This window comes from Abramis brama (genome assembly GCF_963993115.1).
Source record: "Abramis brama genome assembly, chromosome: 10".
NCBI lineage: Eukaryota > Metazoa > Chordata > Actinopteri > Cypriniformes > Leuciscidae > Abramis > Abramis brama.
In genome coordinates, this window is record NC_139972.1 from 25268604 (window position 1) to 25286184 (window position 17581).

The 17581-nt window shown below is 36.1% G+C and overlaps 1 protein-coding gene across 5 annotated transcripts in view; it reads right to left on the bottom strand.

Moving 5' to 3' along the window:
- Positions 1-17581, bottom strand: part of nbeab (neurobeachin b) — a 286723-nt gene that overhangs the window by 101687 nt on the left and 167455 nt on the right. For 4 of the 5 annotated variants that reach the window (XM_084126150.1, XM_084126151.1, XM_084126146.1 and 1 more), the window contains 2 exons: positions 17371-17479; positions 11782-11948 (listed from right to left, as the gene is read on the bottom strand). In XM_084126150.1, coding sequence (XP_083982276.1) covers positions 11782-11948; positions 17371-17479 — 276 coding nt within the window. Of the gene's footprint in view, positions 1-11781; positions 12142-17370; positions 17480-17581 lie in introns of those variants that run through there. The other variant, XM_084126147.1, reaches the window with a different exon arrangement.

A 17581-nucleotide genomic window follows, 5' to 3' on the forward strand; every position in this document is an offset into this window, starting at 1 on the left:
AATCTGACAACAACTGTCTCATAAATATTTGTTCGCTCAACGCACAAATAATGACAGAAAATGACATGTTTCAGGCTGGATCAAGCTAATGAGCATGTGCAGTTGAAGCACACGTCTGACTGTATCTGTAGGAACCGGAGCTTCTAACGGCAGCTGCAGTGAAGCAATGATTTTACCAATCGGCGATTGGCTCTTATTTAGAAGACGGGACTTGTTCTGCCAAATTGAGCGTTGCACTTTTCCCCATTCAAAACAATACGAGTGACGAGTCTTGTGTTATTCTATAGTCTTTGTTTTAAACTAAACGGTTGAGTGAATGATTCAAATGCACTCACTCATGATAATCACTTGTCGCCATCTACTGACGTAACAATGTAACTTTCATTTAAAGTCACTGACAAATCCCCACCACTAATGCACAGACTGAGGGCGCCTATATTATGCTGCGACAAGAATGCTATGAATTTGTTATTTAAATGGGATGAAGCCTTGTAAGGGTAAAAGAGGGAAAAATCTGCAAAAGATTTTGCATCAGCTGACCATTAACAATATCAAAGAGGTGGGACCAGCTGAGCAGTGAACTGCTCTATATTCATTCCCTGCCACCATACTTATCTAGCATTTTTCCAAAATATGTTGGACTCTTCATGCGCTCAACAGTCACAGATTTTCTTACATAGCAGAAGGGAAGACAATTTTTTTTAATAAAATCCATACACTAGACAGTTGAGTACATGGTGCATAGTATAAGTACACAGTATGTCATTTAGGACAAGTTCAGTAAAAAGTCTCTTTGATGTTATATCAGCACTTGTTGTATAAATATCAATATTAGCTGTTAGTGCTGTTGTCCAGGAGTCTTTATTGGAGAATAAAAACAGTAATAGGCTACTTAATTGTTTTAGATTTTAAAAAGGAAAGACTATTCTCGCTGGTCTTCACATTAAAGAGTGGATCCTGATAGCCGTTTCATCTGAATGGTAATCACTCACTGGAATTAGCTTCCGACACGCTCGACTTTACCAATCGTGCGGCTCATGATGACAGCCATAAAGGATGGTGGAGGGCCGGCCCTCCTCGAAAGCGGCTCAAATTTATTAGTCACATCGCCCATCAATCACCCAAATGGATTTCCAACTGCATTTTAAAAGCTAATTTCCCTGCACTGATAACCAAAACTATCAGCCGACCAGCATGCCAGTCATTATTTACTACTGCTTTGGGTCTTATTTTTTTTTTCTAAATGCATCACAAAAGACTGGTATAAAAATTGTGCGTATCCCCCTCTCTCTACCACACACTAAAAACACACTCAGAGAGTGAGAACAAGATTTAGGACTCTTGTGTCCATAGGGCATGTGTTGTTTGTGAAAGGCTGTAAAAATGTGACAGCCATGATTCAGTATAAAATGGCAAAATGGGAAATAAAGGAAAGGATAACAATTTAATCTTAAAATACAATATATATAGCTATGTTCTTTTTTTTTTTTTTGGAAAGCCCAGCTGCAGATATGATATATTGGGCTTTTACACTGGTATTGTGGGGGATTATGGGATGCTGGTTCATGAGATGGATTACCCTGTTACCGTGCTGCTCCGCAGGGCTTGAACGGTCAAAGCAAGCAGACCTTCATTGTACATCTCCAAAGATTAATTTAAGTGGGAGGATTCAGGGGTGTAACTGTTTCTAAGTAGACAGCTGTTTTGACCACCTCTGAGTCTCTTTGGTCTAATAGAGCCTGCGTCTTCTGAGTGGAGCCTTTCTGAATATGGCCTTGTTCACACAGACAAAAATAAATAAATAAACACATAAAATCCCAATCTCAATCTAAACCACATATAAAGGTGGTTTGAAATTGTTTCAAAACTGTCAAATAATATATTATTATTATTTGGCCTTTGGGACATGAATTCATACACAATGTGCAGTAGTGTCTCTTTCCCCATATGGTAGCATTTGCTATGTAGTAATTATTTGAATATATAGGTCAATGTACAAGTGGTTTTGGATACAGTATATGCAATAATGCATAAAATACAGTAATGTCTCAGGCACTTATTTTGTGTACGGACAAGAGCAAAGGCAGCATTTTCAGTTGTCCCCTCTTTCCACAATGACAGTTGCTCAGTTTAGTAGAAGAAAGTCTCTTGCCATTGTGCTGACTTTTCATCACTATGGCAACCGACTGTCTGAACAACTGAATCTGATTTCATCACTTGACACTGTGAACAGTATAAAAACAGATATTATTAAACAAATAAGACTTGTTTGCAGGCACTGTGGAAAGGCCTACAGTATGTGTTTGTATCTATCTATCTATCTATCTATCTATCTATCTATCTATCTATCTATCTATCTATCTATCTCTCTCTCTCTCTCTCTCTCTCTCTCTATGTATATATATATATATATATATATATATCATTTGTGTGTATAAACAGTCCTTTTTTATACTGCATGAGTGTGTGTTTGTGTATTTATTTCTGTAAAAACTATATATATAAATTTTAATGGGGTTCAAATTATGCTCTTTTACTACTTAATCTTGATTTTGTTTTTGGGGTGTACTGTACTGCTATTTTACATTATTACAGCTCCTCTCTCCCCAGTCTGGCCCGAACGCGACGTTTATTTCCTGTTTCTTTGAAGCCCCTCCTTCCAAAATACGAAATGTGCTGTGATTGGTCAGTGGGCCCAGTGTGTTGTGATTGGCAGTGCTTAGCACGTGTTCAGGAAATGTCCAGCCCCTCCATAATTGCGAGTTCTACTCTACTGTAAATATTAAGGATGACGGCAATTTCAAACCAATTTGAGCCCGATTCAGACCCTGACAATGTTAACAAACAATAGGATCGTCCAGAACAGATTTCATGCACGGACTTTGCAAGCACGGATTTCACAGGACGTTTCAGAGTGGTATGTTTTTTTTTCTTTTCTTTTTTTTTTACATTTTATGACCTCAATGTTATATACAATTTAATCATGATATTTGTTGGAAAACTAAGGTAATACAAACAGTAATCGATCACAAAACCAAGGTTAAATTTCCTAAGGGGCGATGAACAGTCTTACAAAAGCGAAAGCTTACAAAAAGCGAAAGCTTACAAAAGCTACAGTAGACACTATATAAACACTAATGTTGGCTAGCAGGCAAGCGGAGTAACAAAAAAACGTATAATTGGAACTGTTAATATAGAAAACGCAACTACAAATAATAAGACATACAAGTTGTGATCCACAAACAACAGATTGTACTGACAAAGTGGGAACTGCTCCATTTCAGGAGAAGCTTTTGTGCGTAGCCTGCATTGTGGTTCTGGAAGCCGTTCTCCACGTAAAATGTGCAGCACACAGATAAACGGTGGGGTTATAATATTCAAGAACAGTGTTTAAAATAAATTTTAACCACTCTAAGTTTGTCAGCCTTAGGAATGTCAAACAAATGAGTTTTGGAAAAGGGGTGGATAAAACAGTGTGTCTTTGACATAGTAGCAGCTCAACCAGGCCTCATCCGTTTTTTTGCATATTCCGTGGGCGGGGATTATTTAAATGAGTAAAATTGTGACTTCACAAAGCCCAGAAAAAACGCATTGTAGGCCAAACGAGCCGTTCGTTATAGTTCTTAGAAAGTGGATTCTGTTAAATAAAATATCTCCCTTTTGAGTGGACTTTGAGCTTTGTAACCATGCAGATTTTTTTGTATGCTCAAACAACAACATCACACATGAAATGAAGTTGAAAAAGTGCAAAAACATAATAGGACCCCTTTTAAGTTACATTTAATAAAGTTAAGTTAAATTAAACATTTTTATATGCCAAATATTTTGAATTAATCACATTTTATTGCAAAGATTAATATTTATTTGTTGAGAAAATGCAGATTTTTGTGGCATATAAAACACTGATAATGTCTTTATAAGTCACTATATGGGTTATTTCTATATTACTGTATATAGCATACAATCCACAGTAATTCATTTAGAGTTTGTCAGTTTGTCTGCATGTGCTGTTTTTAATTCATTGGTTAAAGGAGCCCATGCAGAATGATGCCTTTGGCTGGGACACTAAATTAACCTTAAATTAACATGTTTAATTGACAGCTCAAGAGAAGAATATGGTCATGATCACAGTCACTGAGGCCATTGATGATTATCTGGAAATAACATCACTACAGATAGTCTCTTGTTGTGGCACATGAGAGAATGGCAGGGAAATTCAATAAGGCACCATTATGTTCTCATTAAATGCTTCCATTGGGGACATAAATGGAACATAATGAGTAAAATAGCAGTAATCAGCGACTGCTTTCTATTTTGGGGGTTGCCTGGCTTTCCTCAGTGCCACACTGACTCTTTGACGTTACGGCTGCCATTCTTCATGTTCAAGACACAAAACACACGCTCAACACTTTCAATGAAGTCAAGCCAAGACATGCCCTCTCTATTCCCGTCGCATACGTCTGTTTAAAATTTAGCACTACTTCAAACTAATATAGCTTGATCTTTTGGGTCTGACAGCCAAAATACATTCCAAGATGGAGATTATTTAATATGCTTTTACGATTTTTATTTGAGACAGTATTCCTCATGGAATTGCACCTCAGATGGAAATTATTTACGCTTGAGGTAGCCTGACTGCAAAAGCCACAAAAAAGGATGCCTCATGCAATATTTAAGAAAAACAGCTTTTGGTAAACAGATCTTCTCTGAATATATTCTCTAGCTTGAACTTTTCATCTTTGTCCTGGCTTTCATTTCTTCCACACAGTGTATATCTAAATCAAGGCCAAATCATACATAAACACTCCAGAGTATCCAGGCATTTATCAGCCATTTTTCAAGTCTCATCCTTCAAGTTAAACATTTAAATATGATGCAAGTTGCAGTCTTAAATATAAAGGTTGTAAAACAGTGTTTTCACAACGATGCATTATAGATTTCATAGATGCAATGAACCTTTTTTTTTTTTTTCATTGTTTGAAGAACATTTTAATCATTTAAAGAACTGTTTTCCACTATAAAGAACCATTTATTTAATTAAAAAAAAGTTCCATGGATGTTAACGTTTCTTTATGGAACCATAAATGCCAATAAAGAACCTTTATTTTTCAGTGTATGTTTTTATTTCTGATTAAATTTTCTTTATAATCTTTGAAATGTGACAAAATGTGATACATGTGATAGTCCACCACAACCCAATCAAATTACAGTATTTTTCCGGTGAGGGAAAGCCTTCATTATGTAGCTGAATCAAACTAAAATACTTGAGCAGACACATAAAAAGCACTTTGGCTGAAGACTGGCAAGGCCTGCACTGCGGGTCACTGCTTTGGATAAAGACAGACGTGGCTGCCTGGGTGAGAGACAGAGTTCTAGTACAGGTCAGGCGTCCCTTCTCGCCCGTTTCGGCGAACCGTCCATCTCTCATCAAAGACAAAGCCAACGGAGTGGGAAAACTCTAGCAGTCGCGCTCTTTTCTGTTGAAATTAATGATCGTTCCAACGGCCCTCTTCCCAGAGATAATTAGCACAGACTTTGAGGTTAAGCATGCCTAAGGGGAAGTGACTTTGTGTAGGTCAAAAACAATCGGAGGGGTTTGTGGGTGAAAGAATCGTTGCAAAAGTTTCTAGCTTGCAAATGGTGGCCACAGGACTTCAGCTTACCAAACTTTTTGCAACAAAGGAAGTTTCAGTGGAAACTAGCATAGAAGACTTTATTTCAAGTTTATTTTAAGGCTAGACACAATAATGAAAGTCATTCGGGGAAAGGTGTGTTTAAGAGTTGTTTCAATACTTTCTCCATCAGTCTTCAAATGTCATTTGAAAGATCATTTGAATCACATTCACTGTTCTCTCCTGATTTCCCTAATTAGTTTAAAGAAATACTGTAGATTGGCAGAGAAATGAAAATTCAGTCATTATTCACACACCCTCTTTTTTCCCCCAGTGGAACACCAAAGGACAATTTTTAAAGATTAAGACAGACCATACATGGACTCCATACAGTCACAATTCATAGTAACCAAGGCTCTCAACGTCCAAAAATGGACATTTTCGTTCTTTTGAACTTTCTATTCATCAATGAATCCTGCATAAAATGTATCACAGTTTCCACAAAAATATTAAGCAGCACAACTGTTTTCAGAAGGACCATGTGACAATTTCTGAAGGATCATGCGAGTAATGGCCTGACTTTGTTTTAAAGAAGCTTCACAGTGATAAACAGGAAAATAATCAATGATGCAAATATGAGACAAATTTAAATTCTGATGTGAAGCAGCTCAACAGAATACAATAGTGTCTTTAATCAGCTCAAATCAGGTAAAACTTCTTACAGAAACAAATACTCAAATTCTCCTTTGGTGTTCCATACTGGAAAAATAAAATCATTCGGATTTGGAATGACATGAGGTGCACATGGTGTGACTTGCAAACTCTGATTTTATTTAGACCCAAGACCAAAAATCCCAATTTTGGGGGGTCTAAATCCCATAAGAGCAGTATATATTTCCCTTCAATTGCTGCTATTAGATTTGATAACCTTTCAACCACTCCCAGTGAGACTACTTAACCAAGCCATATGTAACTGGAAGGCTCCATTCTATCACCAAGTTATTATCCAGTACGGGACTGCTGCCATCCATCAAACAAGAGACCACTCGCACCGTTACTCAACGGAAATGGTGCCTCCCTCATTCTCCACCTCCAACAAATCAATACATGCCACTACTCTCCATCTCTTGACACTGTCTTTTTTCTTCATCTCCCTCCTTACAGTCAACCGAAAAAAGAAAAAAAGTAATTATACAAGAGAAAGTGTTGACAATCAATACACAAGTCAGGTTAAGTTAAGGTCTGAGGTGGTCCAGGTATGCTGGTCCTCCATCAGCTGTTCGCTATAGTGCTGACGTTGACAAAGGGCACGAACGCAACACCGGGATGCCTGTGCACTGTGACCGCAGACTTCAATTTTTTTTGTCACGGACAGCCATTTTGAAGCAATTAGCACCTGAATGACTGTTTCAAGCTACGTTAAACTCCAGGAAACGGACGATAAGAAGAAGTATTATTGGACACCTAGCACAGTCAGCTACGCGCCATCGCATGGCAAAAAATGCCGATTGGAAATCGGTGGATGTCAGCTTTATTCAGTGTGACATGACGCTTGGGAAGAGTGCTGAGACCGAGTGTGTTTTGCACAGCTAGCATGAGAATTTAAACAGACAATGGCTAAGTTTTCATTAGCATACTACCAAACTACTTGTACTGTTATTGGCCAATACCAAAAGTTTAGACAACTTGGATTAAAAAGAAAAACGCATTATAATTTGACTCCACTTCCCGAAGACAGCAATGTAATGTAACACAATGAAGTAATGTGTTTTGTTTAAAAAAAAGTGTGTAATTTCTGTGCTATTTATTTACTATGGATATGATAATGGAGGATTGTGAGTGGCATAATAACAAAACGTAATTGAAAACAATTTGGATAGAACATAAATTACACACATTTTAAAATATCCAATATAAGTATTTCTTCCTATTAATGAGTACAGATAAAATAATGAACCTAATACAGGATTACACAGAGAAAAGGACAAAGATTTGGGATCTAGTTAATTGATTATGACAAAAAAGCGCCTTAGGTTGCCTCCAAATATGACATGAGAATTAGAGAGCTGGATAACAGACCAGTGACATGCAAATAAATGGCTCCATGATTTTTCAATTTCATAGATTTCTTTTCTATCATTAATCCCGACGCTGACGTCTTCTCACTTTTGACACGACTGAACTTTATAATTCACTGGTGGAGGTCGGAGGTCAACAGGAGAGGGAAAAGAAAATAAGTCCCTCAGAGGAAAGCGAGAAGAAAAAAAAATCTGACATCCAATTTTCGACTTGATTTATCAGTGTAAAGCCAAAATTGATAGTGTGTCATTACTGGGCTCAGAGCTGTCTGGCAACGTCCAATCAAAGCCTTCTCCTTCTGATTTAGCAGCACAGATCAATACAACCCTATACTGTTTCAATTTGAGAAGTATTGATTTTCTGATGCCGACTCAATACAGGGGACATTCATCATCAGGCAAGCATAAAGTATGATCGAACTGAAGATTCCTGGGTTGGAGTTGGTTATTTGGCTTTCAGCTCATGCAGCCATTGAAGAATTGCAATGCAGCGTTGCATCTTCGCATCTCTTGGTGCGTCATCCCTGACGGATTATTACATTTTACACAACGGAGACCATTTATTTATCTAATAATGTGCACAACTGCTTCTCTGGTACTGTTTGTTAAAATACAAAAGCATTTCCAGTTGCTCCGCAGAAAATAATGGCGAAAATCAAAGGGGTGCTCCAAAGGATCATGGGAACATTTGTGTTTTCAGAAGCCTAAATGTGAAAACATTATTTCGATCATTTTTCACGTGTCCCTGGGCTGTAGCACAAAGTAAAAGGAGAAAACCAATCGGAGTGCGTTCATGCTTAAAGACACACACAAACACACTAATACAAATATATTTTCAGGTGGACATGCTAACACACACATATGCAAAGTGCACACACACATACACACACACACACGCATGCTTCAGAACACCGCAGGCTTTCTATTTTACAGAAGCTGCATAAATGGGAAAGTTAATGTAGCATTGAATAAGACTAAGCTGCTCAGCTGTAACAACGCCTTGAGCTCATGAACATATTGCATCATTTTTCTTCTCCAGCAGGTTACCATTAAATTTGAATTTGTTGGAAGTTTTGTGGGACCATTTACAATGTGCCCCAGCTCAATAACCTTTTGTCTCAATGCAAATGTTATGCCTTCCAGGTGGTTTTCATAAATATTTGAATAAGTCTGAATGGTGGCAGAGACTTTCAGCCAATTCACCGTATATAGATTTTTAGTATGTTGTGTAGCTGGTGTTAGATGCACTTCATTATTATGGCATGAAGGACTTTGAGGTGATGAATTTAAGGCAGCATTTGACAGTTTCGATACCACAATTATATTAAATGATTATATTATATTCAGAAAATGGTCAGACTACTGTCATTTATGGAGGATTGTCAGTGCCATATTAATAAATACATTTTTAATTAACTAAAAAGGTTAATAAATGCAAATGAATGAATTATATATATATATCAGATCCATAATAAGTAAATAAACAAAAATAAATAATTAATCAATCTGCTAAAAAACACATAAAACTGTAATGAATCAAACTCAACGACACTTAGCAAAATAATCTATTCATATATAATGAATTATATATATATATCAGATCCATAATAAGTAAATAAACAAAAATAAATAAATAATTAATCAATCTGCTAAAAAACACATAAAACTGTAATGAATCAAACTCAACAATACTTATCAAAATAACAAACAAAAAAATATAATAGTGAAAAAACAAATACAAAAGGCTATAAAACAAGGGAAACTACATCAAACATTAGAACAAACCGCAGTGAGTTATATCTTTTCTTTTATACTGTAAGCACACGGGACATAAAATGTGAGGTCTAAACACAGCCTCGAAATAAAACTAGGACAACCTACATACATATTTAGCTATGAATGTGATACCGTGCCGTTACAGCACCGCTAATGTAAGGTCTGTGTCTGACATCATGTCAAAAAAACAAGTTCTGACAGATACAATTATGGGATGTCTAGAATCTTTGGATTCATCAAAACTGATAACAGAAGTACAATCAGTGAAAGCAGCTGAGCTATGTTCTCTATTTCTACTCACACAGTTCAAGCTGATGTTTCTTATTGAAATGGGTAAACATGATGCCAGCGTGGACATTCAACCATCTGCAGTGGATTTCACAAATTTAATAAAAAACCCACAGCCACTGTTTCTGCAAATCGAGCCAATTTGGAAGGCAAATAAGTAATTGTGCTTGGACTGTGTGTGTTTGTGTACACATGTTTGTAAGTGGGTCTCCTGGCTAACAGCCAATGTTGGCAGAGAGAACCTCAATCCAGTGATCATATATATATTTTTTTTTATTTATAAAACTTTTATTGTATATTTAATGCAAATGTGTCATGTGTGTTCACACATTTTTAAATTGCTTAAAACATATGAAAAATGTAATTGTATCAAAGATGCATTTTCTGAAAATGTCTTATGTTTTAATATAGTTATATTGAGTGTTGCTTTACAAATACATTTGTCTTGTTTGTAGTTATTTTTAGATTTTAACTGGACAAGCAAAACTTAAATAGTACATTTTTGTAGTATATGTCTTCATGTTGTAAGGTAAGTCAAGGTTAAAGCAGATTTTAAACACTAGTAATTCAAAGTGCTTTATGTAGGCATGATAAAATTGAAGTCACATAATTAGAAGTCACATAAATTAAAATAAGCATTATATTACTGTGTAATTGCTAGCCATGTCACCAAGAGGAATTGCTAAATTAATGATTGTTTTCCAAAATGACTTTCATTGGTCAAACAAACAGATAGTTTCACCCCAAACTCATCATTGGTTGAGACACAAATGGCTTACTTATAGTTGTCTCAGCATATTAAACTGGGTTAGGAGAAAGTGTTGTAATTGTATTAAAAGTATTACATTTGATTATTACTTTACCACATTCCAAATTGTTGTGTGCTCTGGTTGTTGTTTCTTAACTTCCGTCTTGCTCATGATGTTGAGTTAAAACTGTCACTTTGTACAGAATTATGTCTCTAGATCTTGAATTATATTCAGTCTGTTTGTGTGTTTGGTGGGAAACGGAACTCAAGTCAGTATTTTTTTAACTGGACCCTTGAGACCACCGTAACAACTGCCAGGTGCTCCAATGTGACACTGAGAGGGAGCTTTTCACAAACACGCACACACACACAGCCTGACCACCAGTGATCTGTCTCTGAGGATTCAGTGGCCTGGTGTGGTAATTGAGTTTGCTGACCTGTAGACTGACCCGGTTGGAGAGCAAGAAAATGACATTAAATAGGAGTCACATAAAAGGCCTGGCTGTGTGTGTTTGTGTCACATAGGTAATAGTGTAATACTCGCCCCTAAAAAGACCGTACACAGACCATCAACAGGATACAAGCTATACACATACACAAATACACACACACTTACATCCGCAGGTGTTTCTTCATCTACAGCAGATTTATGTCTCAGGGGTTCAGATTTTATAAAAGGAACAGATTACAATCATTTTCTTTTCTTTTTTTGATATGTGATGGTCACATCTTGCAAACTTTTCACCATGCATTCCTCTTTTATTTTACACAATATATTAATTTAAACAGCAATATTACTGTTTTTACTGTATTTTGATCAAATAAATGCAGTTTTGGTGAGCACAAGAGACTTAAACATTACATTAAACATTACACTAAATTTCTGAATGGTAGTGTACGTATAAACAGATGGAAGTTTGTTAGCAGACTAAATTAAACAAACAAGTCATAGTGTGAAAAGTGTTTTAGAGTTTATTTCGAAAACGCTACACTGTAAAAAATTATTGTTGGTTTAGCTTAAAAAAAGTAAGTAACCTGGTTGCATTAAAATGTTAAGTTCAGTGAAATTTAAATAACTGAGTTCATGCAATGAAGGAGATTGGTTTAATCAACAGAAACTCAAAATATTAAGTTAGCTGAGCCACATAAATTATCAGGTGATTTGACAAAAGAAAAAATTTAGTGATAACATATCATGAAAATATTTTTTGTTTACAGTGAACAGGCCTAAGAGTGCCCATAGTTGAAGAAACACCCCCACACGTGCACAAAGCTGTACCTCTGTGCTACTGTGCCCCACGCTCCGTGTTTATTGGTGAGGATGTTGAGGATCTTCTGTTTCAGCTGATTGGCTGTCACGTGATCACGGTGTTTGGCAGCACTGATGAGGTGATCACACATCGTCTCCTCTTCTTTCCTGTCTGCCGCATACTGTGCGCAGTTAGACTGACCAAAATATGGATGAAAGAAAGAGAGAAAGATTAACATCTCTGTCACAATGAGTCAGTATACTGAAACCAAGAATGATGCTACTGCATCAAGCAGGACTGAGGGATAGTTCATCTGAACTAAAAATGAAAATCCTGTCATCATTTACTCACCCTCCACTACGTTCTAAACCTGCATGACTTTCTTTGTTCTGCAGGACACAAAAGAAGATATTGGGCCCTATCATACATGCGGTGTAATGCAGCGCAAGTGTTTTTTGCTAGTTTCAGCCTGACGCAGTTATCATTTTCACGTCCTGCGCCACGTTGTTTAAATTGCAAATGCATTTGCGCGCCCATGGGCGTGCTGGTCTGAAAATGAGTTGTGTTCAGGCACATTGATGGCGCGCTGCTATTTTGAGGCAACTGGAATCTTAAGTTGATGGCACAGTATTTATTTATTTTGTTATTTAATGAGCGCTTTAGTAATATGCGCCTATAGGTGTGTCCACGGTCCCACTTTATATTAAGTGGCCCTAATACCTGTGAACTTACATGGTAACTACACACTCAAAAAAATTAACTAGGAAGGTTGTACACTTTACATAATATATTTATATTTAGTTTACTTATAATAATTGTGTTTGTTGACTTGAAATGTTTTTTTCTATTAAGGTCCACGTAATTATGTCCCTAACGTGTTGTCTAAACACAAACCATTTATGTTAAGTAAAAAAATTCTTACATCCAGAGGGTGGCAGTATAGTGCGACGCCATTTTGAATTTGCTAAATTTGCCTAACTAAATTTGATTGTGTTCAATCTGCTTAATATGTCAAATTTAAGTTTACTTAATCCGTTTGTGTTGGATTACATGAATGATTTGTGTTGCATTAACTGAAACTGGGCAGTGCTTGTTAGTTCCCAGCATGCTTTGCATATGGTTGAATTAAGAGAGAATAAATGTTAAAATTAAGTGTTATTTTATGTGTTTTTTGAGAAAATGAGAAAAGGGGAAGACTTGATAGTGTGTAATTGTGTTTAATGTTCAATTACGTTGGAATTATTAGAACCATTTAAAATACAGTGGGTTACCATTGTGGAGAAGTGTGGAGCATTTTGTTTGGCTGTGGACTGATTTGGTTACTTTTAACTGCTTTGGTTGAAGGAGCATGTAAATCTTAGCATTTAAGATGCTAATATGTGCTACTGCTAGCAAATAGCTAGCTATAGTCTATTCATTTAATTATGTGTCACTAAAATAAATAAAATATGAATGGGTGAATGAAAATAACAAACACATAAGTTGAATGCAAATTAAGTAAATTAGTTGGGCTGACACTATTAAATTAAGCTGTGTCCAACCATAGTAAATAAGTTGAATCAACCTTAATAAATTAAGTTGACCCAACGTAAGTACATTCAATTGGAATAACAGAATTGCATAATGCTGAAATAAAGCAAGTTAATCATGTGGAAATCATTTCCATGATTTTTTTATGTTCATTCAAAGAGTTATTTTTTTGAGTGCATGTGTACATAGTATGTAACTACAGTGTAAGTACACATTGGTACATAGTATCTACAGCTGTAATATTTGTGTAACTACACATATGTAACAACCCACAGAATGGTATGTGTAAGTACAAATGTGTAACAGGACATTGGTAACAACACTCTTTTCACTTCAGTAAGTACACACGTGTAACAGGAATTATGTAACTACAATTTTGTAACAACAATTTGTATTTACACAAGTTGTTCCACTTCCACATGCAGTCTTAAATACTGCAGTTACCAGTTTGGATATAAATGTATTTAATTTCAAACCATGTCAGTATGTTAAAAGCAGATTTAGTTTCACAGTGGCAGAGTTTTTCTATTTTAATTATTATTATTTTTTTAGGCAGTCTAAAGGACCTTGTGTTGTTCTAGTGTTAACCCAGCTGCAAGTACACTAAAGTTTTACTAAATAATCTGTTACACTGTTGAGAGTGTAATGTGTATCAATAAACATTGTTTAGCTTTTCTCTTTTTGCAGTCCTTTATACTTTATTTACTGAGAAGTGATCAATGTTTAATACTGGGTAATTTTACCCATGCAATTGTTAAATTACTTTTAAGTGTGAAGTTCCTATGAAATGATCATGTAATGACACTGATGGTACACAACAATTACCTTAACAATTACACTTTATATTAAGTGGACAGTTCCTGCAGAGTTACCATGTAAGTACACTGTTATTGTAGTGTTACACAGATGTTTAGGTTTTGCATATTACACAGTAAGTTGTGACTGTTTTACACTTTATATTAAGTGGACAGTTCCTGAGAAGTTACCATGTAAGTACACTGGTATCACAAGGGGAAACTGTAGTTGTAATTCAACATTAGTCCTGCCAGTCATAAATACATGGTATACACATAGGAATCATCATGGTTTCCATAAAGTTTCAGTGTATTCCAAACTGGTTACTGCAGAATTTAAGACCGCTTGATGAAGTGGAACAACTTGTGTAATACATATTGTTGTTACATATGTGTAGTTACACAAATATTACAGCTGTAGATACTATGTACCAGTGTGTACTTACACTGTAGTTACATACTATGTAGTTACCATGTAAGTTCACAGGTATTAGACAAAAGGATTACAATGTAAAATATTATTATTGTGTACATAAAGATATGGTGGAATCTGGCTTGTCCCGTAGATGGTCTGCTTGCGTGCTTTAACCTTGCACACGAGCAGATCCACGTTATGTCTTTCCGCTTGCAAATTCCGCCATGTTAATAGCAATTTTTGCCCTTTATGCCCAAAACACACCCATTACTCATGAAGAGAATAGGGACAACCCTTTTAGACTAGGCGCGCCGACCATTTTTCCCGTCGTTAAACTAGCAAAAGTGGATTTGGACACACCCTAACTGCACCTGCGCTGTGCGCTTTAGACCATGTGCTTAGTTGGTCAAAATAGGGCCCAATATAAAGAAAGTACCAGTGTTATTTTTGTCCATACAACAAAAGTCAATGAGGTCTAGTGTTGCTTTAGGACCCTTACTGACTTTCATTATAAGGACAATAACAGTGTTCTGCAGAAGAAAGAAAGTAATTTCCATTTTTGGGTGAACTGTCCCTTTAAGAACCAAGAATGTCTTCCATTACTTTACCATTTTAACATATATTGTAGCACTCCCCCCTTTAAAGTTTACTTTGTACACAGAAATAATCTTAAAATAGGTACTATAAAAAGCACTGAGACTAAAAGGCCTCTTAGACTAAGGGTGACATGAAGCAGCCAGCAGACTTTATCTTCTCCGCTACAATAAGATTGTCTTCCCACGTGGACCCCAGGGGGGATCTCTTGCTAATATTCAAAATCTAATTTGCTAACACAAGCTGGTGGGGTGCAGGGGAACCGGGAGGAGGGGCGAGACGAAGTAATTGAATTTCCTTCCTTATATTTGAATTCTGTCAGATACTATACCTCGACATATTCTTCAAACGGCCGATAACTCAATCTCTCGGTGTCATCTCGCCTTACTGTGCACCGCGCTGACAAATATCAAACGTTATTTATCACTTCAAGGGAGGATATGAGGGTTGAAAGTGACACCAGCTTAATTGTAAAAATATCTAATCTGCTTACAAAATCTTCAATCTGCAGACGGAGGTAATAAAGAAGAGGAAGACCAAGAAGAGGCAAGACGACATCCTGAGAGGCAAGACAACATCTTCCGTTAGCTGGTGACATCGCATATCTAGCGCCTGCTGCGTTTTATCTAGCAGGTCAAGGATCCTCAAGAGCAGTATATAAAACAACCGTCTCAGACAGGCTGTGCGATCCAGATAAGAAACTCATCACTCCATCACTGCATGCACTAGCGTGTTTCTGAGAAAGAGTGTGTGTATCCCTCATACTGATGTCATGCACGTGCCTTCAGAGTTTCATATCATAGATACATGTTTCAACAGTAAGTGTTGCTAAACCTTGATTTACATTTGCAGCACCCACTACATCACTGTCAGAATAGTACAGATAGGCTGATATGATATTCTAAGTAGTTAATGTAACATTAATCTTCACATTTAACATATTACATTTAAGTTATGATGTACACAAGGCTGAATTATGTTGTGAACTAAAGGCTAAAGCATGCTATTACTCTTTGGTAAAAGTACACTATCTTTTCATGAATACCTTTATAATTCTATTCTATTCTATTTTTCTCTAAACACTGTGCCTTACTTTTCAGAGGGCGCTAATGAATAATTTAGGGAACAGTTATTATATTTCTGTTGTAATTGGTATGAAACATTGGTATAAATCTCTGTTAGCCATTGTTTTGTAAAGCCATGTTTTTTTTACATAATAAATACAGAAGGCTTTAAACAGTCAGTTGTAATTGGTATGAAATAAAATAATATTAATACAAATCCCCTTCAGTCATGACTATATTCACAATTCATCCTGTCCTCAAACGTCCTCATACACATATATATATATATATATATATATATACGTATACATACACATTATATATATATATATATATATATATATATATATATATATATATATATATATATATATACGATTTCAACCGAGAGGTCAATGTGACTTTGAATAGCCTCACATTGACATTATAGTACAGAATGGCTCTTTCGGCATCATCCTGAATATTGTATAAGCATTTGTTTCATGTGTCATAGAACGGAAGAGAGGCTCTCAGGAGTGTGTGTAAATGTCACATCCATTTGAATTTTCCGGGCAAAAAGTCCTTCACATAAAAATCATTCTACAGACTTTCAAAGGCGATCTACTGTCGGAGGTAGGGGAAGGTCTCGTTTTTTAAAGTTTTGTTACACGCGGTTCACAAATTGGCAATAAAAAAGCGATTAATGCATGAAAATTCTTGAATATGGCCCCTTTAACAGACAGAAGTACTAATGTAAAGACTATTTTCTGTCTCTTGATAGAAAAACATAATAGTTTAAAATGAGACATGAATACAATCTCTAAATTGTAAGGAAATTGTTCCTTACTTTTCAGAGGGTGCTTACATGTAATTTAGGGAAGGGTTATTAAATTTCTCTCTACTGAGCTAATATATGTGGATTAATCCCCTTTAGAAGGCATGAGCAAAGGATTATGGGCCACCCCCACTGATAGCTTTACTAGAGATTTCCTCTCTCGTGCTGTATCTGATTCTCGAAAACAGATTTTATTGTAGATTATTCATGTCTCATATGGATTCAGTGTGGGATTAGAGTTCTTTTCTGGGATTGATCATAATCTGGTTTGTGTTAGAAGATCTAGCTACTTAATTCAGGCTGGTAGTTAATATACTGAGTCATATTACACCATAAAATATCTAAAATCCTGTAAGGGATCTATAAAATGTGTATTCATGTGCTTTTGGTTTAAAATGATTCTCTACCTCAAACTCTGCATGCTTGTGGACGTCCTCGGCTCGCTGTCTGTTGAGGATAAACTCTGCTTCATTGGCCACTCGAACGATATGATCCTTCATGGCATGACAAAGGAGTCTAGAATGAAGAAAAAAAGAGGAATGGGAATTTAAATAATGACATTGAGTCAGTCCCCAAACACGCATAAAGTACACATCTTGCACATCACACACAATCAAT